Source organism: Tenebrio molitor, chromosome 2 (assembly GCF_963966145.1).
Source record: "Tenebrio molitor chromosome 2, icTenMoli1.1, whole genome shotgun sequence".
Lineage (NCBI taxonomy): Eukaryota > Metazoa > Arthropoda > Insecta > Coleoptera > Tenebrionidae > Tenebrio > Tenebrio molitor.
Genome location: NC_091047.1, coordinates 7,547,961 through 7,574,860, shown reverse-complemented (window position 1 = coordinate 7,574,860; position 26,900 = coordinate 7,547,961). Strand labels below are relative to the sequence as shown.

The 26,900-nt window shown below is 39.1% G+C and overlaps 1 protein-coding gene across 5 annotated transcripts in view; it reads right to left on the bottom strand.

Annotated features, from left to right (window-relative positions):
• Positions 1-9,187: 9,187 nt before the first annotated feature.
• hth (homothorax) overlaps positions 9,188-26,900 on the bottom strand; it is a 123,244-nt gene continuing 105,531 nt past the window's right edge. For 4 of the 5 annotated variants that reach the window (XM_069037345.1, XM_069037347.1, XM_069037346.1 and 1 more), the window contains 3 exons: positions 17,373-17,431; positions 13,341-13,502; positions 9,188-11,286 (listed from right to left, as the gene is read on the bottom strand). In XM_069037345.1, coding sequence (XP_068893446.1) covers positions 13,342-13,502; positions 17,373-17,431 — 220 coding nt within the window. In that variant the 3' untranslated portion in view covers positions 9,188-11,286; position 13,341. The remainder of the gene's footprint in view (positions 11,287-13,340; positions 13,503-17,372; positions 17,432-26,900) is intronic. The other variant, XM_069037350.1, reaches the window with a different exon arrangement.

Genomic DNA, 26,900 nt, shown 5'->3' with positions numbered 1-26,900 from the left:
TTAACCTTACATTTTGTAAAGGCTACATTTGGATAGTGTTCCACGAGAAAACGAACTGTGTCATTGAAGTTCTTACGACACTCTCCATAGGCATTTTTTTTTCCTTTTTCAACAATATTGAAATTTTTGCCTCTTTATCAAACGCTGGGTATTTTTTAGTGATGCGAGAAAAAGGATTTTTAATTTTTTCTTCTCAAATGAATGTAAAATTCCTGATTTTATGGTTTCACTTTCGCACAATAAAAATTAATCGAATAAAAAAAAATGAGGAATTTCCTGCTGCGAAAAAACGTGAACTCTTAATAATTCGCGTACAACAAAGGTTTCGGCGGCGTCGTGTAAAATCCGCGCTAGCCGCTCGTTTGAAGCGTCGATAGGACGGTGGAGATGAAAATTTTCGCAACCCCCATTCCGGGAGCGGCGGCGAGGGTATTGAAAAAAGCCCGGCTCGAGTTATGGTTCGAAAATAATGGAAATCCATTCGTTTCCTAACTGGCTAGATCGTTGTCATCGGAGACAGGCCGCGGTGCGAAAACATTTAATCAAAAAATCTGCATTCCAGCCGGAGAAAAAAGCTGCGGAGGGCGGCGAGGAGGAGCGACGGCCGGGCCGGATGAATGCCGCTTAGCTGATAAAAAAGGAATTAAAGAACGAATGCGAAAAAATGAATTTCTCTGTTTTTGACAGGCCCTTAATCGCGCACACGAGATACGCGGCGCGCATTAAAGGGGCACTCGTTTCCCTTTAATTAAAGCTGGGGGAGGGGGCGGCGCCGCCACCCTCCGACGGATGCTGCGACGGACCTCGGTCTTGACCGGCGATTTCGACGATGCAATTGCGATTCGGTGCGAGAGCGAGTTTTGATAGGGGTGGCGACGAGAAAACGTACAATATTAAGTCGAGAGGGGTGGGACGCGATAACCCGACGACAATGCCCAGGAAATGTAGTTACACTGCTCAAATGACACATGCATGATGCGATTACAATTATATGAATATGGATGCGCTTCCAGGAGATGGATGGAAGCGTAAAGAGGATGACGCGGCGAAGGGTTGCGGCGCGAGACTAATCGCCCCGACCGCTGCAAAGAAAGCGCATTTTCCGAACGAAAACAACCCCAAACGAACGGAGGAATTAGCGTAATGCAATAGTTGACATCTCATTTAAAGCGAATAATACTAATCACTTGATGCAAAAGCATCGGAGAAAGATGTTCCGATCGTTCAAGAACCAAACTAATCCCAAAATTTGTACGAAACATTTTTTTTACACCGGAAGAAAATAGGATGACACCGCTTTCTTCAATTGTATAATGACTGCAGTGAATTTTTATTGTTTCGTGAAACAATGAGTGGTGTTGCAACGCCTTGGTAATTCGAAAAGGCTTTCGAGCTAATAATGCCACCGACAAGACAAATTAGTGTCGTAGATTAAAATATGATGGTATAAATCCTTGTCTCGTCCGTGAGTTGTTGAGTTACGGGCAGGTAGAATTGAAAGATTTGACTGTTTTAAAAATATTTAATATTTGATAAATGCTTTTTCAAAAATGTATATTCGAAAAATATATACATAATTTGATAGGAGAGATAAGCAATAATGAAATCTTCATCGTGTGTAAAAATTTCAGTTTCATGAAACCTTTCAGAGACGTGATGGCGAATTTCGACAGAATGAATTTAGCTTGAGTGTGGTATTTTGTAGAAGTTGTGAATTTTATCAGAACATGACATTTTCAAATAATGTAAGAATTAAGATTTTTTTTGTACCCTTGACAACTGGACATATTTTCAAATTCAAAAGTTGTACCGGTTGACTTTTAATGATTGAAATTACATATTTTAGTTCGGTTGGCAACAGATTTACCGTTTTATATTGGTACTCTTGACTGTCAAATGCAAATATGACAGTTCAAAAGTCAAAATCACGACCTGCTAGATTGTCAGAGAGTCTATAGTAAAATATGTATGTCAATTTATCAAGACCTAGAAAGCGAATCAACCGACAATTCTTTGACAAATGACTAGGCGTACCAATTACTCGGGAGTGCCAACCCACTAAATTTGTCTCAACTATTTAAAGTCACCCGGTACTTTGACAAGACAATTGCAACGGTTCAAGTTTGTAAAAGTCTAAAATCTTTAGATTCGTGACATCTTTAGTCATTTTTTAGGACTCTGAATGGTACAAATAGCAGAAATAATTAAGATAGAAGAAGGAGCAGCTCTCGTCTTGCCGAGTTAGAAAAATTGATTCTCTCTAAAAATGTAATATTAAAAAAAATGTTAATATACATATCATGAAAAAAATCGATTAGGTAAATTTTGAAAACTAAAATAGGTGACTAACGCTGCAACGATATACTTAAAAGCTATTCCCTCATCAAAGTTACTGACATTAGGACAGTCATATTTTGCAGATAATTTTATTCATCTACATATTATTATATTGGGTAATTCAAAATGATAAGCAAGGCAACTATGTACGAAAATTTATGTGGCAACTGTGTGGGTACGATAGAGTTGACATTTCTTTGACAGTTCCTAGTAGCGCAGTTTTGAAAATTGTCAAATCAATGTGCAATGGTACAAAAAAAAAACCAAATGCACACTTATGAAATGTCATACAAATGTCATGTCTACCCTACTCGCAGAGTTGGCACATACATTTTCGTACATAGTTGCCATACTTATCTACAATCATTTTGAATCACCCAATAGAATATAGATATTGATCCTAAGCGCTGTTCAAAAATCAAATTGTGGTGCAAATAACACACATTTTTCATGACATTTCCTATTACTTATTACAGTAACATAAGTAATTTGCACCACAATGGTATTTTGATTTTTGAACAGCGTTTAGTTACCTATTACTAGGCAAACGTAAAACCGCATGACAGTGGAGTTTCTCTATTTCTCTAGTTTAATATAAAAGCAAAATAGAATATTTTGGACGGCATACTTTAATATAATTTACTTTGGAATATTTTTGTATGACTTTGAAACCCTAATTTAAAAAACAAAAATAAACACCGTTCACGTTGTTTTGGCATAATGGGAAGCCATGATTTATTTTTTTAACGTTGGACACACTGTTTGCTTTCCGTCACTAAAGTGCCTGACCTTATCAAAATGAACATAAGATGTTGAATTTCCCGCGAGTATTTTTCTATTGCAAACTAGTAAAACTGACAACAATATACTAGACATTGACGCTGTTTACAACCTCAAACTTAGAAAAACATAACCTAATTCAACAGACAGCTTTACTACCAAATTAAATGCAAAATTTCCATGGCCTTCCATTATGCCAAAACAAGTGAATGCATTTTACTATCTTGTTGCGTTGAATAGAACTTATTACATACTTTGAAGAAATTATCAATCCTAAAATTTACAAGAGCTCTTCGAAAATATTTGTCACCTTAAGAGACATAGTTTGATGAGGAAGGATAACAGTCATAAAAATTGTTTGTAGATTTATAATTTCATTAGCCAATTACATTAAAGAAACAAGATCACATGCACCAATCGAAAGCTAAAAACTATGTATTTCTTAAATACACTGAGAAGCAAAGCACGGTACTTTTCTTGTCGCATTCTTTTATATCGTTATACAGGGTGTTTCTGAAATAAGTGCATTAATTTTAACTGGTAATAGAACTCATCAAAAGGAACAACTTTTCTCTCTGCCATTTTGGCGAAAAACGTTGCGTAATGGCTTAAAAAAATAGGAAAGATTTTCCTAAAACTGTTCATATCTCCAAAACTAAGCTACCTAAAAACGTGAAACAACCAGATTCTTACGAAGTGGATTTTTTGCTATACGGGTAGATTTATTTGAATTTCGATTTCTGCGTTAAAACACGTTTTCTGGATGAAAATTGATGTTTTTTTTTCATATTAGCGCTGATCTCAATTAGCCATTGCAGTATTTAGTGGCGTAGGGCTATTTTAGTGAAAAATCTCTCCAATTTTTTTGGAATTAAACATCGTTTTTCGGCAAAATGGTAGATAGAAAAGTTGTTCCTTTTGACGAGTTCTATTACCAGTTAAAATTAATGAACCTGTTTCAGAAACACCCTGTATAAATATACTGTAGGTATGCATTGAAATCCCCTTATTATTTGGAGGAAACCTTCACCTTCAAATTTTTTCAACACTCAAACGTTATTGATAATTTGTATTTTGTTTCCTGTTTCTCTGGTTTAAAAAACTTTGTCCATTTTTAGTTAATTATTGTAATTTGATTAAAATAGTAATAACATAAATGAAGATCTAAATTATTTATTCTTAATTAGAATTCTCATCTTTCTAGATGTCATCTACAATCACGAATTTAGAAGAAATCAGTAATGTGAAAAAGTTTTTGATGTGTCGACTTTTGATCATATCGCATTTTGTCTATCTATTCCAGAAACGTTCTTGAAACGTATCAAAATTTGGACTGCAGAGAGTCAACAGTGCAAAAATCGGTCTTTATTGCATTTGCAAAAGCGAGCAAAACGTTTGAGAAAAGGAAATGCAAGACATCAGGGAGGGCCCCAAAGAATCCGTTGCGCTTGAAATTTGAACTCGATAAGTGTCACGATAAATCCGCTCCTGGCAGTACCTGATCAGTGATCATCTCTGTAAAGCTTAACGATCGACCATTCCGCAGACCGTAACTCGACGCCGGTCGACCACTCCTCCGGTGCAACCGGACTGAAGAAGTAAAGTGTCATCTGCGCCCGGAGCGCTGCATCTAACGGACCGTCGACGGCGTGGGTGGCGGTCATTTTCTTTAATTGCCATCCATTTTGAAGGGTGCGGCGAGTAATGTTCGGAAAAGTCGATCCTGGCCCGAAATGGAGCCATTCGGAGTGTAGTCGTATAAGGTAACCAACCGGTCGGTGAATATGTGAGTACAGTGGCAGGCGGACGCAGAGCGAATACAAATCAATGGATGGAAGTTTTCCAATCCATTTCCCCGCTCCCAAGGGGCCCTAGAAACACTTCGCTGTATTAGGAGCACACCTGTAGTACGTGAAACCGGAATCAACCCGACGAATTCGGTCCGGAATTATTCCGGCAGCCATCCCGGAGTTTTTAATTAGGGCTGCCGCCGATCGATCCGGTCGATTCGATTGTAAATCTCCCCGGCAGCTGAGTCGAAACATCCGATATAATTAAGTTTCCGGCCGGGCAACTTTCGGAATTTTTTAACCGAGGGACTCCCTTCCAACCCCGGCTCTTCCCGATGGATAATTTGCAATAGCATGAAAGAATAATGAGGTATGTGCGGTGTAGGAGATGCAAACTGCCGCCGAAACGAGCGCCGTGTCGTCTGACGAGATGAAAACTAACTGCTTATCACATGGAAGGCGAACAAGCCCCCCAAATCATCGCAGACGCCCCTCCGTTACGGTTATGAGGTGCTCCAAATAACCTTAAAGTTATTGTTAGTTGCTTTTACAACGCAATAGTCGGGCTATCCCCGGTGCATCGCTACGGATTCCATCAGGGAAATATTCGGCGGCGGCGGCGGCGATAAAAAGTTTAAGCTCTTTTGCCACCTTCCGAAATTAGAGATTATCCCAAGACATCAAGCACAGCTCGCTTCTTCAACAAGTTATTGCCCCGCATTTGTTGCAGGGCGCAATCTTCCAGATAAACACACGACAAATAGTTGAACTTTTCAGCGTTTGGAAATTTGTTGGAACGGTTCGAACGAAAACTCGTTCTTCGGAGGAAACTCCAAGATCATTTATTCTGAAGATTGCAAATAAAATTGTTAAGAGTCGACGATGTTCGTTAAAGTCAATTACAGGATTGTGTTGGTTGTACAAATGGAAATTCAAACTTTATTAACCGAAGCATTGCAGAATCTGGGCACGTCTTAAGTATGAAAATGGGAGGCGGAATCAGAAAGTTGCATAAATCAAGCAAAAACGGAGAAAAATGTTCGAAATTGCATAATTTCGTTGCAAGTTCTGTCTTGATCGCATTAAAGATTCAATCTGAAAAACACAGTTTTAAAAATACTTGCTAATAATATTGTTATTAACTGATACCGACCTCATTAAGACAAATCTTCAGCACGTTCCAATTTTAGATGGTGCTTTTCTTTGTCTTCTTTCCTCCTCCAGTGTAGTCAATTTTGGAACTAGATCATTTCCATTTTCGCAGTGCCATCTCCAATATTGTTATCATTATCAATTTTTCGGATCCTGAAAAATTTTGTTTCTGACAGAAATTGTGTAGTCGTTTAACCCATCCTTTCAATTGTTATTTTTGAACCCTGAAAATTGTATTTTCTTATATTTTATATTATTCTAGATCTTCTCCTTTTGTTCCTGCAATAACAATGTTACACACATACAGTGTCACAGTTGTTACTAAACAGAAAGTTGTAAGAAATTACATATTTCTAAAATTTTCAACAACGAGCTTTCTCGAAAGAAAAAAGAAAAGCTTTTAGGAAATAAAAAATTACTATATAAGTAGAAATTTTTGAAATTTACCAGGTCTGCTTAATTATTATTTTATGTTAAATTAAAATATAAATAAATCACTTTTGGTACAGTTTTAATAATAAAAACATTAATAATTATGTACATAATAATAAAAACATTAAAATATAAATAAATCACTTTTGGAACAGTTTTAATAATAAAAACATTTTTTAGGCACCCTTGATGAAAACGGTAATTTTACGTACTCACAAGGGGACGAAAAGTAATTCTTTTTCGGACGCTGACCGTTGCGCCATCTGTTGGTCTGTTTAGTAAGTTAGCAACGAAACCGACAAAACCGATAATTGTCCTATCACCATAAATTATGTAAATAAGTCATTGTATTGCAAATAGTAAATTTCTGGTTTTGTTGGCAAACTATAATTGTTAATATGTATTAATCAATTTGTTTATTTGAAAAATAAATTTGTAATTTTTCTAATGATGTGTTTTGCTTTGCAGTTCGTGCGATCGCCTAAAAAATTTAATGTGCACCTCTGCCAACAAATGCCTTTTGTCCTCGCTGTTTAAGCCTCGGCTGCGCCTCAACCAGAAAACGACAAAAAAGATACACTTTTTGGCCTTGATACACAAATATAATTATTTGTGTAATATAGATGTAGATAGTTTCTTAATTTTACAAATTGTTTTAGTAACAATAATTATTGTTTTCTACAATTCCATAAATATTATACTTACATATTTAAGAAAATATACGTGAAAAGAGAAGCTGGTTTGGCAAATTGTTTTAAAATCAATTCTTATCTATTGTTTTCTGACGACAAATTTTCAAATTTTAACCCAACTGGATCAAATGTAATCTTATGCAAATCAATAATTGCATATTGCATCTGTCATATTAGTAGAAGATTGTTTTGTTTCATTATTTTCCAGAAATTAAATTTCTCTATGGAAATTTTTCTTTGTTTTGATTTGACAATCGCCATAAATACGAAATGTGGAGTTCTTACCTGTCATTTCCTCTAGATCTAGGATGATAATTATTTGTTTACTGGAAAAAATCTGAGCAAGAAACGTTTTTCTTTGTTGTTAGATTTAGAGATTTTATTATAATTATTCATCAACAAGAGACTGTACAGTACGTTCAAAAGTACTTACAAGTACATGGGCGGTTCCATGATTTATACGACAACCAGTCAGACTTGACACCACGTGGTATGTACTTTTCTCTTTGAGCGTACTGTGGCTATCACTGTCTAAAACTTCTGCGACTTAACTAGTATCAATAAGGAAAAATAAAACACTATTTTCATTCAATCTTGTCTTTATTGTCGATACATTTTTTTAGTTAGTTTAGTAATATTTGAAAAATGAATAAAAGTCAATGCGAGATTTTTTTTTGGATTTGTACCAAGTCTTTAAAGCTTTGGTAAATTTGAAATGATTTATCTTATTCTTGTACGGTTGGCTTCAAAAAAAACGGGAACTGTCAGAAAAAGTTATGTCAGATTTTATTAAATTTTTATAGTTTGAAACGGCCTTTTAGAATTTAGGTTAAAAAAACTGCACTTATGTGTCAGAAATACTACTGTCAAACAGACACAAATTGACATAAATTGACAAATTAAATTTCCAATTCACATTAGGTCAAATTTCATTTTCCGTTTTTTTTGAAGCCAACTGTAACATTAAAAAATCCAAAATAATGCGAAATATGGTTCTTTTCAGACTTACAATAATCTTTGTTGGATCAGTTGGCAACCCATTTTACCACCGCCAGCGAGTGTCAGAGTATGAAGTGTTGTAGGCAGAGAATTCTCACGGCGTGACCCTCAAAAGGAAGACCCAAGTGCGAAGATCGCAAACCGAAGAGAAAGAGTATAAAATTTGGCCATCCTGTGTCAAATTTAGTTAAAATTGTGCATTGTCAAGCGAATTCGCAGCACGAGCGATTTGCTCCGTCATTAGTGGGGACGGATAATTAGTGCCGCTTGCGCAATTTGCTCGGACGAAGCCGATTCGTGCATCCCGTGGACAACTTCTTGGCGATATCGCTGACGTTGCGGAAGCCCTTCGGTCCGTAATCGTGGTAATAACCAAGAGAGAAAATGGCGGTGTTTCGGCCGGAAACACTCATCGGTCACGTAGCACGGACATTTGATTGACACGGCACGCCACCTACCATTTGTTATTCATTCACCGTGTCCGACTACATCGGTTCCTTATTTAATTAATGTCGGAATTGTCGTTACAAGTCGTCCGGAATGATGCGGCCACGAATCTGGAGATCGATTTTTTCCAGAAACCGGGGAGAGAAAGTCATTCGGTCCAGGTCCACGATAAGGGTAATGAATCAAGGCGGTCGCGGTGTAAGGAATGGAACGGAACCGGAAGGCAGCCGCCAGCACTGGACACAATTTCCGGGCGCAGGCCTATATAGGACCTGTCAACCGGACCCCGCGACCAATCTAGGATGACCAATGGCCGTTCAAGTCCGGAATCAGGATTGCACGTTAATGTCCTGGTGCTCTTTCCGTACGCCCGGACGATATTTCAGCCGGAATTAGCTCCGGGAGGATGATCTCCGACGCTGGAACAAAATAATAACACACTTACCTCCGGTCAGCCCGACTCTGCTCGACTCTGCACTGCACTGCTCAACGTCTCTTTTAAATTGTTAGTATTACGTTCGTTTTAAGAGAGGATTTTAGGAGACATTCATTAGTAGATTATTAGTTACTTTGTTGTTTATTAGTATTGAAATTTGAAATAATTGTTTATTTACATGAACATAAATTGCACTTAATTAACAATAATTCAATCACAGTACAGAAAAGTTAAACGTCCCATCTTGCAGCATAATACCAAAATAATGCGATCGTGACAAACTCGAGGAAACTAAATTAAGATCGAAAGAAATTTAGAAGACGTGCATAACAAAAAAGGAAAACAACGGGTGGTGGATCTGACGGCTCGGGGGCCGCGGACTGTGGGGCTTGTTTCCCTTTTTGTGCTACGCACTGCTGTACATGGTCGGGATTGTGTGACGGGGGCGGCGGGAGAGGACTGTCACATGTAGCGCTACAGTAAAACTAGAATTTGTACTATTACGTTAAACTGAGTAGGTAGGGATGGTGGGTCGGTAGTATTAAAAACACATTTTATATAAGTACACAAGATGTAGCATTTAATGCTCACGTTTCAAAAAAACACTATACAGAGGACACGGCGTTACCAAATTAGTTTAGAGGTATCTCGTCCCATAATCGTTTATAATATTAATATATACTTTCATTAAAAAGCAGAACACAATAAAGTTTCCTCTCATACATAACACAGAGGTACGATATTCTCTCATTGATCTGTATTGATTTTAGTTTTTTTTTTCGTATACATTGGATAAGGCGAATAATGATTCATGATGGAAATCACTTAAAACGAACAGCCAACATTCTCATCGGAGGTAATTGTATGTACAAAAAACGATTGGGCCTGGGGCAGAGGGAGTCGTATCGTGTCGGCGCGGGCATTAAATATGTACAACACACTCGAGAGTACATCAGATCAAAAACTATAAGTCGGAGTGTAAAAATCGGTATACTTGTTGGCCCCCCGCCCTGACCCTAACAAAGGTAACGAAGAATACACACAAGTTTCAAACAATAGGTGAGTGTGAGCCGTGCAACTCCGCCTCGTCGCCGCCATTGTGTACGCCATAATTTCATATAATAATAATAACCTATAACATCACTAAAGTCGTATACGTCGTGTATTGGAGGCGGCGCTCGTGCCGGAGGTGCGCGGACCCCAGAAGTAGTCCGGGACAAGGGCGATGGATGTATTAATTTAGAACGGTCGAAATGAACTCCTTCTTTCTGCCTTGTCGCCGAACTTCGACGGGACGACCGACGGGGTGGTTCGCGAGCGCCGTTTCTTTTTACAAAACAACAATAACAATAACCAGGCAAGGCTTGTGCGGGCGCTCCGGAACCGTCCCGTCGACCTTCCGCTTGTCCCTGGCAAGCGAGTAACTAAAGACGGAACGGAACAACAAAATCATCAGAGTGGTTGTTGGTACGAGAAACGAAAACTGCGTTCTGGATGTGTTCATCGATCAATCAATTAATTAACAATATAATAACAGTGGTACGATATTTTGGGTTTCAGCCATGGACCACCTGAGTGACTTTGCGACATTCTGTATACTTGTGTATTGATATTATTATTCTAGTCGTAGGGCGAAGGGGTCCGTTGGGCCACCTCCACGACGATTTGTTCTCTAGGTTCAGTAGTTACGTATATCGTATCGTATATCATCATCGGGACAGGGAGAGTTCGGGTTTTTTCCTCAAATAGCAAAAAAATCACAACAGATATAACAACTAGTAATTTACAACAGCACAACCTTGGATTATTTTTTTGTACGCGTCGTACTTTTTGAAGATTTTTTTTTTAAGAAACGTGACGGCGGACAGAGTGAAGAAGAGGAGGAGGATCGGGCTGATCGTTTCTGGACTGGATGGGGACTAGGACGAGGGTGTTGTAAGGTAACACATCGAGGAACCTAAGCTACGAGACCACATCACTTTACACGGTTGCGGCTGTCCCTTCAGTATACACCGCGGTCCGGGCACCGCTCCGGGGTCGGCCCGCACCTACCACTATCTATGTACAGCAGTCAGCACACGAGTAGTCTAATACTTTTTGTACAAGTCCTTCCCGTTAACTAAACACTGGGGCACTACATTTACACTTTGTACAGAGAATAATCACATTTAAGAGTCGCATATTTCTATGTCCATTGTCGTTGTCACTAGCGAGGGGGGATCTGCGAACAAACCAAACATGTTAGATCTCCGACGGACCATCCACCCACAATAAATATACAAGACGATCGGACCGAACGCATCGTTCTCGACTAAAAAAAAAATTACACTCTCAAAAAATGGAAGTACATATGTACTTTTCAGAGGTGTTGGATTTTCTCATGGGCTATGAGTCGTATCTGCGCAAATGACGAATATCGGTCTCAAGACCGGAAAACATCGTCTTTCGTTACCTCTCTCTCGCCCATTTGCAGATTTTTCACTGGTTTCTCGCTCCGCCTTCGCACAGATATTTCCAAGGTCACAGCCCATGAGAGAATCCAACACCTCTACCCCACTATCTGCTTGATCGACTTTGTGGAGTTCCAGTAACATGGGTTTTTAATACTCTTTCAAAATCGAAACTGTTTTCAAATCTGTAAATTTTATTCGGTATTTTTCTTCAAAAGATACTTCTCATCGATCATCTACGTTTGATACAATGTTGTACTTCACATAATCAGGCAAATTAGTGTATACACAAAAAGACGGAACCCAAGAGCCTTGCGGGACCCCTCTTTTCACATATTATGGGCGCTAATTTTAACTCAATTTCTTCACAGGTGTTCGAAGGAACAACGTGAACTAGTTATTCTTTTACTTAACTCTTCTAGCATGCACTTCCATAAGACACTATCTCCATGACTCCAGTACTAACGATTTCTGATAATTTGGCTTTATTTCTTACAAAATGGCTTTCCTGAACGTGGTTCATTATAAACTAATTGGATTTTCCTGCGGTTTTGCTCGCGCAGGTTTATTAAGGAATGCGACATCAATATCAAGCTGAATACTTATTTATTTGAAGGTTTCTTCAAAATTTGTGACAGAAAAATAAGTAGTTGCATTGAATTTAAAGAAATTTAAGCCCGTTTAAAAATCTATTTACATATTTAAAAACAACACATTAAAAATTATAATTAAGAATTTAGAAGAAATCAGGCAAATATCGTAGTAATCGTTAATTGCAAATTAACTTCACACGTTTAGGACTGCAACGGCACCGGTTAGATTAAAATTAAAGAAACAGAAATAAGCGAAGCGAACTCACTACACCGCGATGTACTCCTTAACGCTCTCTAACGTCATATCGTGGTGAAACAAAATGTAGAACACAATCAGGAGATTTTTTTAACAAACCATTCTTGGAGAAAATCGATGCCTTAGTTTTTGACAGAGAGACAGACAGATAAAAATTCTAAAAACTGCTGACATGTGTTCTGATTTCTGAATCGCGTAAGTAACCCCAGAAGCTCGAAAATTTGTTAATAAATATCAAATTAACAGACAGCAATTTTATTTATGTCTATAGACACAAGGTGATCAGCAAAAAAAAAACAAATCAAGAGTGTTAGCTCATCTTTTGTTTTATCGAATCGTTTTTCTTAGCTCGATCGTACACATATGTATGCTTACTATACACAGTCGTTTTATTGGTTGCCTACCTTCCGAAAAATGTATTATCAATTAATTAATTGTTAATAATAAATTAATGCTTTATCTTCAATGAGCAACAACGACAAAAAAGCCATTTTAGTTTTTTTTCCAAAATAAAATTTTCTTGGTAGTAGGTACTATTCGCCTAAGAAGTTTTTCATAACTCTATTGAACATCAAACTTGTTAATTTGGTTCTCATTTTTGATTTTCCGCTACTAGGATTAGCGAAAGGAAACTTTTCAAGAATCTTACTGATAGTTATTAGTTTACAACAGTGAAATACACTTTAATAGGCAGCGCTTCACCTCACCATATCTGACTCTCTGTAGTGCTTTCATATGCACAAGAATCGCGTTTTTGTCACTTTGCAATATTACACCAGGGCCTGGAAAATATGATAAAATACTTCATATTTTGTAACCAGGTGTGTAACTTCTGATATTGCTATTCACTATTCACTTTTATTGTGTTTTCATTCGAATTCCACTCTTTTAATAAAAATATTTCTTTTGTAGCAGTTGTTTAGTGGAGCATGCGTTCGGTCCATTCGGTGTTTGGTTGTTGGTCATCGTTGCTTACCTCACAGGTGGTGTCCGTAGTACTCTGCGGGATAGTGCGCGTACTGGTTGTGGAAGGCTGGGTCTCCTGGCGGCCGGTGCATCATCTGCTGTCCGTCCATCATGTATCCCATGGTACCGTCGGGACTGTACGCTCCGCTAGGTCCTGCGTGCGGAGAAAAGACTATTAGTGGTGTAACACGCTGCCCCTGTACTGCATCTGCAGTTCGATATCCCTGCACCGCGTCTTTTCCAGAAAAATGTCACCGTCGTGATGGATCGGTCCGCGAGGGTCAACGGTTCTCCTCGCCATTTCTCTTCGCCCGTCTCGCACAGGAACGGGAAAGAAGGAGAGCCTCGGAGAGAATCGATAGCGCACGAGCCATTAATAATACGGCTTTTGCAAAACGCCGAAATGAAAAAAATAGGAGGCACGGCGCAACGATAACCGATCATACAAGACTTTCCACTTACAATTCATATCGGAACGATTGCTCGCCATGGGATCGGTCCATATCTCCGTAAAAATGAACACTACAACGTTAGGCTTTAATGGAAATCACGATTCATTAAAAATGAGATAAGGAACGGCGGGGCTCCACTGAACAGATAACGTGTGAGGCGGCGGCTCGGCCATCCGACTCGGTGCATCCTGCACGAACGGCCGCTCTTACGCTTTTTCACGCGATCCCACGTTTTTTATGCAGGACCAGTCGTCATTAATTATCGAATTGCGCACTGGCCGAAATGGAAATCTGCATAAAAGACTCGAAGCCGGCCACCAATTACTGCCGATGGTGGCCGCGGGGAAGGGCGAATTCGCAATTATTTTCGCCTCGGGTGTCATTAAGTGGCAAAATTTTCAAAATCGAACGTTCACCAACCTCGACTGCCGTAATAATGTGAGACTCCAGGTGGTCATCGTAAACACGCTTTCCGTTAATTAGAAGCCATTTCTAAGGAGATATCGTTTTTCGACTTTTAAGGTTATGTCTTGTTCTATGTCAGATTGACTCTAAAAGCTGTCAATTATTCAAATGCGGGCTATCCCGAAATTAGCAGAACAACTCTACGGACACTTTTAACTGATACTAGAAGATAAATAGAAAAGTGTTAAAAAGCTCCATCTCCATTAGTTAAAGACTGAAAGTTACACTTTTGACCTCATTTTGGCTGTTGGGAAGATTTTGACGCTTCGTTTTTATTTTGAAGGATTATAACTGGATTTGCAATTCTTTACTGTGCCATTTACAACATTTGAAAGAAATGACTTTGTGTCGATTTTACATGAAAAACCGTTTGGCAACGTTGCACATGAATTAATTAACTTAAAATGCATTCACATCACTTTGGCACAATGGGAGGGCACGGAAATTTTGAATTTAATTTCTTAGTAAAGTTGTCTGTTGAATTAGGTTATGTTTTTCTAAGTTTGAGGTTATAAATGCATTGTTGTCAGTTTTATTAGTTTACAACAGAAGAATACTTAGACATCGCGGGAAATGTTATGTTCATTTTGATAGGTCCGCATGTCAGGCACTTTAGTGACGGAAATCAAACAGTGTGTCCAACATTAAAAAAATAAATCATGGCCTCACATTATGCCAAAACAACGTGAACGGTGTTTACCTCCTTAAAATAGAAGAAAAAAAGTGAATAGAACCACTGTAAGATCTCTATTGTTGTGAAAAATGACGCAAATATAAACAAATCTGTTTTATTGTATGAAGAATGACAAATAAATGTATCGCCTTTTAATTTTATCGTAACAAGTAATCACTTATGGAGTTAACGAGGTTTTATTATGTCGCCGACGATATGTACAAGGTTGTTATAAATGTTTTCAACATGGCAGCTGGCTGTGATTTATACGTATGCGTATAGATTTGCCGCCTCTCAATTTCTGTCTCCATACCAAGAATGTAATATTTGACAGTTTGGAATTTTCAAAGTGTAAATTACGGTGTTGTGACTTAGTTAACGAAGCAACAGAATCGTGTTCACAACTATCCAGTGCAGGACATTATTTATTGCACTAAGAAGTAAACATTTTGTTTTATAACTAAACATTCTCTTGGTTCAGGAACAATTTATTTATGGAAAATGCGTACAAAGCATTTTTTAGAAGTGGGAAGTTTACAAGCACGAGCGCAGCGATTGTTGTAATACCACGCGTAAGAAAGTGCTTTATACACAAGTTGCATACATAATTCTTTACACATCGTCTCTGTAAAATAAAATAATCACGAAAAAATAATTAAATTACATATCATTATTTCTTATTATGTTTATGCTATTTCTGTAGCAAAATAAACAAAAGTTGGTTTAGTGCAAGTGTAGGTATAATTGAGCATTAAATCACGTTCTGACACGGTAAAATAAAATATGCACTTTAGACACATAATTTCTTTAAAAAACGACAACTTTGTAATGGTAGCGCAAAAATGTTTTACTCTTTGAAACCGGAGACACTTATTGAAATGTTTTATCGCAATGGAACATTCAACAATGATGAGTGGAGGTGTTCAGTGTCAGCTTGCAAGTATGAATACCTCACGAAATATCCAACGTTTAAATCTAGGGAACGTCTGGAACCAATAAAGGAAAATCAAATGGAACGCTTCCAGTATGTGAGGAAGTTCTTGAGGACTTGAGACAACAAGTAACATGTTTAACAAGATTGTTTTGTTGCACACAGAGCAGGTGCAACGTTGGCTTATCTACAACAATTTTATAGCCATCGTGAAATAAGTTTAGTACTGCATCCTGCGTTCCACCATTTTTCCCGATCTGACATCATCGAATTTTACAATATTCGGATGTTTGAAGACTAAATGTTTAACTGACAATTTAACGATTTACAAGAGCTACAAGAACAATTTACATGTTGCTGCGTTGCTGCAGAACATTTATGAAAGAAACTAAGTGAAAAAAAAAACAGTCTAGTATCTGGAGCAGAGGAGTGAACATTTTCAGTGCTTGAGAATACCTAATACATTTGTCTTGTTTCTGTCGACAGAATTGATTTGGTTTTAATTATTTCTGACAACTTTTTCTCTTTTAAATTACATTATCTAGAAGATTCTTCGTTTTAGGCAACCACTGATCCCATCAATTTACATCGCAGTAAGCCTGTAATAGTATGGGTACACCAGAATAAGAGGTGGCAAATTTCTGTCGCACACTAAAATGTCAGAGACAATTATAATAACCCTGTAGAAAGGAATTCTAATTTCTTTTAACAATAATTCTGTGCATACTATTGTCAATTTCATTGGATCGAAATGATGTGGTTTAAATCATTTGTGATGATTTTTAATCTCTAAAATTACATTATCTTGAAGATCCTCGGTTTTAGGCAACCAACTATTCACATCATAGTAAGCCTGTAATATAGTCCAATTTTTACCCTTTTGAGGTGACGTCACGATTTCCTTCCTCGCTTTCTCTTTATTGAAACGACAGAAACAGAAAAAAACAAAAAAAAGGCACGTTTATTTATTGATGGTCACTTTGAGATTATTTTGTGCTCCTGTCAATTTGACAATTTTTAATTTCTTTCACTTATTACATTGATTACAAACATAACCTTTCGAAGCAATTGTCAACAAATTTGACACATTTATAGTTATTTATGATCAATTCAAATTTGTTTCTGATCCTAGCTCAAACATACGTAAAGTTACTAGATAATGACGTCATCGCAAAAGGGTAAAAATTGGACTATAGTATAGGTACGCTAAAATAAGAAGTGGCAAATATTTGGCCGCCACTAAAATGTCAGTAAGATTTTTAATAACCCTGTATTTTTTTTAGAATCATTTTTTTTTGCATTCCAATTTGCGATTTTCCCCACTCGCAGGAGACGAATTTCAGTTGAGCAGCGACCGATATGACATAACCTTAAAAGAATTTGTACGGCGCTCTTGTGGACTTTCACTTTCGACAAGGACCGATCTGTGTTCGAAAGGCGGTGATTCTCCGGAGGACTCGGTGCAGGGAAGGCGCTGTGGTGACGGCGACGGCGCCGCGACCGTTCGGCGGCGTCACTTACCTGCTCTATTCGACTGGTCGATCATAGGCTGAACTATTCTCCGCCTGGCGTTGATGAACCTGAAACAAAGAGGCGGCATTAGTTGCGATGCAACGTGGGCAGATCGACGCAGGGTGGCGGTGGTGTTGGCGTCGGTCGGGCCTGTCAGCGTCCATCAAAATCGCGCTGGCGCTAATGCGTTCCGACACCGGAAATGATTGGGTTTTCTGGCGAGCGATTGGTGGCGCTTCCGGCGCAAATGTACACAACGTGCACGCACAACACTCGCACGCCGAAATTGCGTAAAGACGGAACGAACAGAAATCGATGCGGCGTACTTCCTCCTCTTTTATGAATAATACAGCGAACGATGCAACTGTAATAGTCGTCGTGGGAAGAGCCCGCTCCCGGGCCCTAATGGATAGGGGAAACTGATCCTACAAAATTCCCAGTAATTTTGTTTATGTGTGACGCGGCTCCCGGATCTGCCCCGGAGTCGGCGGATAATCGAAATACGGCCCGTACGCGGTGCTGCCCCTACGTTCTCATCAAGATATTGCGGAGCGCCGTCCCCCGCGGTAAATCGCGCCGGTGAGCTGGTGCAAATTCCGGCGGTGCATCCTTCGACGGGAGCCTCTTCTGGGCAATTTGCCCGACTCCTGCGTTAATCACGGCGCGCCGAGGATTACAGAAGGGTTCCTGCCACACATGCGACTGGAGGGAATAAAGAAAACAGTAATTGCAGATCTCGGGCCGTGCGTCTTTATGGACCCGGGTGCCGCAATAAATTCCCGGTTTAATATCTCCCGGCACATAAACGGCAAGCTGACGCTCGAGCGATGATGGAGTCCACGTCGGGTTGACCCGTGTCGCAGATGGTGCCATTTGCTAACGACATAATTACCAGCGGCGTTTGTGACCCCTCGCAGGACCAATTTCGAATATCACGTATTGGAACAAATCATCGCGACGTCCAGCGCCAAAGATCGCCCCCCTTTATTTAGGCCCGGGCAAGACACGCATAGAAATCGCGCTCAAGCAGGCAATAACGCACATTTAGCCGAGCCCCGGCCAATTTCTTCAGATTTTCGGGAAATTGGCGGGCGGAGGTTGCGTGCGGAATAGACAAACATGTCGGAGCGTCAACAATTAGCCGACCGTGTCGCTAAATTAGCGACCATTGCCATGCTCCAGATATAGAACAGATGTGACGGGATTTTTGCGAGTCTCGGAGGCGGAAAAGAAACCGAGAGTGCGGATCTGGCATCCAAGAGGAATTCGTTCGATCCACCGAACGCGACTAAAAATGTTCACCGACCATAATTACATACGTTCGTTCCTCGACGAACGAACACCTGATCACTCAAAAATCACTTTAATCTTATTATAACGATTCCACTGGGACTAGGCATGTGTACAAATATTTTAATGATGTGGTTGCAGAAAATTGTAGTTCGCCAAAATTATCAATTTGTGAAGAAAAAAAAATTACAAAAAAAGTAAAGAGTCTCAGTCCATCCATTTAAATGAAAAATGACGCACACCCCTACACTTTTCACGATTTTTTTAATTATACAGGGTGTTTTTGAAATACATCGACAAAACGAGATTTGATCATGAGAATAATTATAAACCAAAACAACTTCTGATGAAAGTCCTTTCTTTCTCGAAATAATATCTACTGAAAATTTGATCGAAATTTCATGTACGCTACTGATTAAAAAGAAATCCTTGTTCACTATCGATTTTGGTAAGTGAAAAGGATATGCTGAACTTTCTTTCACATTTTTTTTACAAAACACCCTGTATTTTTATACAACGTGTAACAGCAATAAGTACATTAATTTTAACTGGTAATAGAACTCGTCAAAAGGAACAATTTTTCTATCTACCATTTTGCCGAAATACGATGTTTAATTCCAAAAAAAAAAATGGAGAGATTTTTCACTAAAATAACCCTACGCCACTAAATACTGCAATGGCTAATTGAGATCAGCGCTAATATGAAAAAAACGTCCATTTTCATCCAGAAAACGTGTTTTAACGCAGAAATCGAAATTCAAAGAAATCGTATAGCAAAAAATCCACTTCGTAAGAATCTGGTTGTTTCACGTTTTTAGGTAGCTTAGTTTTGGAGATATGAACGGTTTTAGGAAAATCTTTCCTATTTTTTTAAGCCACTACGCAACGTTTTTCGCCAAAATGGCAGAGAGAAAAGTTGTTCCTTTTGAAGAGTTCTATTACCAGTTAAAATTAATGTACTTATTTCAGAAACACCCTGTGTATGTGCTATTCCATAGAAACAATAATTGGTGAGACAAATCCCGATTTCAAAAATTTAGTTTTTTTGTTTTGAGACAACGATAATAATGGGAAAATATTTTTTATTCTCGTCTAAAGAATCTGAAAAATTTCAAAAATAGATGTTTTTGTGAAACAAGTTCATTTTTTCTTCAATTTTTTTTTTCTAAATATTAGATGACAATTTAAGTCTATTTCTTCTCAATGTAAACAAAATGTTGATTATTGATTAAATAATTTTAAAAGCTCCAACCATTTATTTTTAAAGTTGGCTTTTTGAGCATAGGTCCAGTTTTATTAATTTGATTAATGATCAATTTATTAATTTAATTTATGATGTTATAGCTGCAAGAGAAGGATTGACTCTAATTATCTTTAATGCTACACGTCACACCGCAAAAGACCAGTTTAAATATTTTTCTTCCTTATGCATGTACTTATCACGCTTAGAAGAAGTAACGGGTGTTCAAAAACTTGAACTTCGCTCGAAATTGGCTGCGGTTTGAAATACGCTTGTTGTTACTTAATCTACATAATGTAAAATTAAACGTATGAATATAAACAAAACGTCAACTGCGTCTGAAACATATATACGTCCAAAAATGTACAGGCCATCCCAAACGCATTAGTTTCTGAACGCCGGTTGTTTTTTATCATTAATTTTATGGCTCTTCCAAATTTAAAAAAAATAGATTTACGTACTTTTAAAACTAGTTCAGTAATTAGAAAGAATCCGTCCTGGCTTTTCTTTAGATTGCAGATGTCAAACTCAGATCTGTCTCAATCCTTTACTTTCAATATTTTGAGTTATCATTTACATTCAACGAATTTTACTTAAGAATGCGCCTTTCAAGGTTTTAATTTAGGGCCACTTTGATTAATTTGATTAATGGTGGTCATAAACATTTATGATATTAGAGCTGCAGGAGAAGGATTCCATCTAATTATCCTTCCTGCTACACCGTCAGACGTTATTAAAGGTTCAGTTACGAAAAAAGTTAACGAGTTTGTTTACTGATAGAATCAGAGCAAAAAAAAACTCAAACTTTTTATAAACTGAAGAAAAATAATAGGACAATTTTTGACAAACTAAAATATTATAAGTACAGATGTTGCGCCCAATACGATATTCTACCGGGTGTTCATTTAAATGTATCATCGATTCCGGATTACAGATCACGGATCACCTGTTTAACTCTAACCTAACTTTTTGCATTGTTTGTGTTTTTACTCAGCAGACTGACGAGTGGTCCGTTCACAATCGACTCTCAACACCAACTTTGAAAACGTTTTGCCTGATTCCTTTCAAACTCATTCTTTAGATTCTTCTGAAGGTATTTACTTAGTTTATTCATCTCCCTTTAACTGTGAAACTGGTGCCCTTCAAAGTCTACATTCAGGCCCACTGAGAAGTTTATTGTAAAACCAATCGAAATATGTAACAACAACTTTGTTGATGTTCTCTCAATCCTGGCTTTCTCTATTTCACGTAGATGACAGGACTAAACTTCAATATTGCCTAGTCGGTTAGAGTCCTTTTTACCAATGAGATATATCTCGAAAACGTACAGCGGAAGCTCTATAAATATTTATGTTTCAGTAAATGGTATTTATCCTGTTTGAAAATATCAGCGCTATCAGTTATTGACGGAAGTAAATGTGATATAACAGCAATTGCAACCTTTCAGTTTTTGTTCAGATTAATAACTAGCAAATATATTTTTTTTGGCGAGTAGTTGGTGATAACATGAACAATATCTAGATAATTATTACTGTACGTACTATAACAATTTGTTGACGACAAATATTGTTTGCTAATAAATTGGGTATAAAAGCTCGGCCAAGAGAAGAAAACGACAGACATTTTTGAATCGCTTTACATCCAGACGTCCTGACTGTGCAAGGACAACGGCTGCAAGGATATAAATTTGGAACTGTCGCATTTAGGTTTCCTGTAGCGACCCCGTTCGAAAAACAGCGAGTCTGCAGAATAAAATGTGTAAAAAATGCGACGTAAATTACCTATCAATTATGAGGAGGAATGGAGGGCGTCGGGAAGAAAAAGAATCTGCGATCGTTTCCGCTGTTTCTAAAACAAGTTATTCCGAGTTAATTGTCGAAATGGGTCCCGATTATGGACGAGCTCGCGATCACCTTGATGGATCGTCGTCGCGATTATTTGCATGCGTCCCGCAATCATCCCCGGCTGGTGCTGAACACTAGGTGGAGAGTGCTTGCGCGATGGTCTCGCGTTTATTATCGAGCGTGTGGATCCCAATTAAGAGGCAGCAGCTGTGAAAATTAATGGAGCACAGCTTTTAAGATGTAATTGGGGGCATTCATAACTCCGCGCCAGCAGTGGCAGAGCGCGTGCTGTTGCCGCCAATACCGTACACTGCGACATCTGATTCCCGTCAACAAACAGCTCTTAATAATACACACACACGTCGTCTCCCAGTAATGTAATTGTTTTCGTGTCGAACCCTTCCCCGTAATCTATCATTTGTAAGCGAGGGGTGGCGCACGGCCGATTTCTCATCGGCCCTTTAACGCGGAAACGATAATTGTAGACGGAATAATGTTTGTGCGAAGCGGAGGCGGCGGACAAGTGTCAGGGGGTGAAAAGAGCGCTGCCGAGTCAGCCGGCCGATCATTAGGCGGATTACGGCCCCGCACCGCCGCATTCCGTGAAACCTTACACCAAAGGGTTGACGGAAACAACGGCGAGGGCCGCCGCAGCCTCCGATCGATACCGTAATCGCCAAAAACTGTCGACCCGCCAAAATATTACGCCGAGCCGAGCGTAAATCACCACCCTCGTAATGAGATATTTTTTTAAAACACTCCCATCTCACATGATCATGCCAAATCGCATCCCTCCCGCTCGTCCAAGGAAAAGTTCGTCAAAATGCAACGAGAGCAAAGTTGACAAAATACCTAGTTTGTCACATATTTTTTTAAACAAAAATATTACATACATTTCGCGGTGTAAAATATCCCTACCGTACTCTAATGTAAATAACTATTTGAAAATTCTTTCTTTGCAAACAGTAGGTACATTGGTTGGTAAGTTGTTTTAACAATTCACCAATAAAATTTTAATCAATTGAACAGATGAAATTTGTTGTGAGGTGATTTGATCGTAATTATTTGTGACAATTTTTTTTATTTTAAATTATCGGGCCTTCAAATAAATATATATTTAGAGTAGGCGTAGAAGACATTCTAATTCTTTTAACAGTCTAAAGTAATTTTTATAGGTAACCAATTATTCTCCGGAGTTGCATAGTATGCATAGTAAGCTTTTTCCTAATTTCATATTGTCATATTCCGTGGAGGGAGAATAAGGAGAATGCACTACAAAAATTAAAAATATTTTCTAACCTAATTTTATTTCGTTAAAATGTCAGGCGTTTCTTGTGTCATTTTCTACGCTGGAAAAATGTTGCAAACAATTGAATTTCCATAGGTTGCTCTAAATATAAATTTATTTGAAGGCCCGTTACATTGTCTTAAAGCCCCTTGCTTTTAGGCAACCAAGTAATCACATCAATTTAACTTTATAAGGTATAACACAGTTACCTGCTGCGATGTAAAGAACACTTACAATAACCCTGTATATAACTCGCAATTGGGTTCACTAGAATTACAAGTGGAAAATTTCCACAGCACACTGCCATGTTGAAAAACGTATTTTTAGAAATTTGCAAAAAATATGCTTTCAACCAGAGTAAATAGTAATTCTTTGTTTATCCATTTATTATTTTTGTCCTCCGGTCGGTCAATTTTATTCTATTTTAGAGTGGCGGTGTTGCGGGATCGGTTCAACCATTTTGTACTTTTGGGTCGATCGAAGCCATTTTCTGTGCGGAATGTAGTTTCGCGTCGTTTATTTTGTGTTTTTGTTTGCACCTTCATTTTTTGGTCCTGTCCGGGCCTCCGCTCGGCGGGGACGGACGTTGCGCGAACAAAGAGGGTTGTTTTCGTGGGGAGCGGGTCGGTCCGGGGGGGCGGCAGAAATTTTCCACGGAATGGTAATCTTGTATTTTTAATATTCGTGGAGGCCGGGAGGGCGCCGCGTAGCTGGTGTTTTGTTTGTAATTTGGCCGGAGTTCAAGGCGGGCGGACGAGCCAACCCCGGCTCGGCTGGCAGGATCCTGTTTTTCAGCGAGCAGCCCCCGGGATCCCGTTGCCGGCAGCGCGCAGATAAGAGAATTGCACTGTCAAGCCGGAATGATATATTTGACCAACATTTCCATACAGCCGGCTCGCATGAGGATTTCCAATGAAGCGAACGTGCGTAATCTCTGCGATTCGAATTAACGCAGGCACGAGCCGTGGGGTGGGCGGCGGTTATCTGCCGACGTGCACCTGACGATATGTTTGAGCACGGGATGGGGGCAGAATGACCCGAACGTCGTTACCGAGGGGTCTTCTTGCCGCCCCATTGCGTCGCCGTCGCGCCATCCTCTCTTGCTCGTGACGATGATGGATTCGAAATCCTGCAGCAGCCCTCACGCACTATCCGGAAACTGGGAAGAAATGACCCGTGAATTTTCCGAGGCTGCGAGGGCCCGTCCTGATGCTGCTGGCGCAGCAGCGCCGCCGCCCCCGCCACACTGCGACACATCTGCAGCGACTGACGACGCCGGTATTGACAGCCGCCATCCGGGGCCCGAAGACAAACCCCCACGCTCGAGATGCACTTTTTACACTCTTCGAGTCCTTCACACGACCCTTTTCCCACACACCACAACGCACGAGGACTCCCAGGATGACCGTCCTCTTCGAACAGACTTCACCGATCGTGTGTGTACCACTTTTTTTTACACGTTGTACTTCTTCACGTCATTTAAAATCCTTAATAAGGAAAAACTAACTTATTTGGTGTACACTACTGTCAATTAATTTCGATACAACTCTGATATCAAGAAAAACAAGTTTGTCCAGAGTATAACGACCAAAGACAATTTATTACCTTAGCATCATCAGATTATCTCTTCTGCAAGACAATAACCAAAATACGATACTTTTAACAACAACAAAGTACCATAGGTATATTACATGAAAAATTTAATATATCTACAGGGTAATTTTGAAACTTAACTGAAAGTAGGTCCCAATAAAAAAAAAACGAAAAATCAAAGCATTAAAGTACAGGGTCATTATAAATGATTGTCCCATCGCAGTTGGCGTTGAAAACCCACACAAATTTGGGATGTGCCGCTAGCTTCGCAACGTTAGACAAACTAGTATACAAATTTACACTACCGCCAGCAGCGCTACCCATCGGCGATGCTAGTCTCACTCATGTTATAAAGCTTGCGGCACATTCAACTACGTCACCAACGCCTACTGCGATGAGACAATCATTTATAATGACCCCGTATACTTGTATTAAACAGCAAACGCTCAAAATGAATCCCTTTTGCAACAGAGAAAGTTCTCCGTGCTCTTTCTGTAATGTGAAAAAAATAAACGTGGTAAAAAAATATGGCTGTTTGTGGTCTAGTTGCATATTCAGATGATCTAATTGCACTCGCTTATAAAGACGTCGCTAAACCAATCAAAACAAATAATTTTTAAAGCAATAATACCTTTATCAAAAACAAGCATTGACGTAGCTAATAAGGTAATGACGTTGGCGACAGAAAACATTTTATATTCCTAAAAAAATTGTCCTTGACAGACTGTAGCAACAATGATAGGTAAATAATTTATTGATTTTCTGTGTGGTTCTTTACAACAGTAGTATTGACAGTGTTTTGTTTGTTTATTTTTAACGCAAATATGAAAATATGTATAAAAAATTTGTACGAAAAATTATATCGGGTGTTCATTTAAATTTATCCTCAAAGCTGGCTTTGAAGAGTCGATTGCGAACGCACCATCCGTCAGTTTGCAGAGTGAAAACACAAACAACGCAAAAAGTGAGGTTACATTTAAACAGCTGATCCGTGATATAAAAACACATGGACACCACTGCCCATTCGTTTTGACAGTTATGGTTTGACAGCTGATGAAGCTACGACATACGTTAATTGAAACAAGAGCAAGTGCCAGATCATTTGTCCACATTTTTTGAACACTTCTTGGTTTGAAAAATAATACATTAGAAACAATAAATGAACTCTTAAGAACTGAAAAAAGAATTTTTGATTTTTTTTCTCAAAATTTAGATTAAAAAAGTATCTATTATTTTCGATTATAATTTATAATTGTAGGAAATCAAAATGGAAAACGTTTGTGACTTATTAAGTTTGGTATGAAATGTACCAATATAAATGAAAGCTCTGCAAAACCAAGGCGGTTTTTGGACTTTTCAGGACAATACTGCTGACAAGGATTGACGTCCATTGGTGAATGGCATTGTGGTGGAAGACAGAAGGTATCTAACTCTCAGGAAGAGCAGATAATAACGACGACAATTAAATAGTTTGATCGGGATTTCGGATTGTTATTGCAACGGTGAGGCAAACTAGTGTTCTGCCTCTCGGCGAGGGTGAACGTAAAAATAAATGTGTCGGTCCGGAAGGTGTTCCAAAAAGCGACTTTCATTTTGAATCGTTATTAGGTGGAAGAAGGCGCGTCGAGGCCGGTGCCGTAGGTGTATGGAAAGGAAGAAATTTCTGGTGTTGGAGTATAATAAAACGGATAGATAAAGAATCCCTTTCTGGTCGGGATTGGGTGGAAATGCGGATTAGCGGTCCTCTTCGTTCGGCGTAATAAAGTGCGTTCGGGCATTTTCCGATACCTGTAAATTGAAAAAGCGGCGAACGGTGCAGTGCAAGAGAGTCTTCGGCAGGGTCGAGCGTCAATACATCACGAGTTCGGGGATTACAGCTTCGCTCTTTCCATCTAACATGATACGTGCTTTATACGGCCGCCGCCTTTCCACGACAGCCGGCTCCAAGTGGAAAAGCGCACATAAATAACGCTCAACCTGCCGTGTCGCCCGTTCTCCCCGAGGAGGACGAGAAGCGCGAAAAAAACCCACCGAAAAGCTCTTTTTTCCTGCGACCAAATGAAAAGTTTCCCTCGCTTTAAATTTTCACCCTCCTCGCCCACAATTACCACCCTTACATTAAAAACCGCCGCCGGATCGAAGAGCAGAGTGTATTGCATTGTTTGCTTCCCTGTAATGACGGGCTGATAGGATTGAAAGGCTCCGCGGTATTATTTCACGGGAGGAACGGATGTTCGAGGGTGGGAAAGGCGCAGATACGGCCTTATCGAACGACGCCGAGT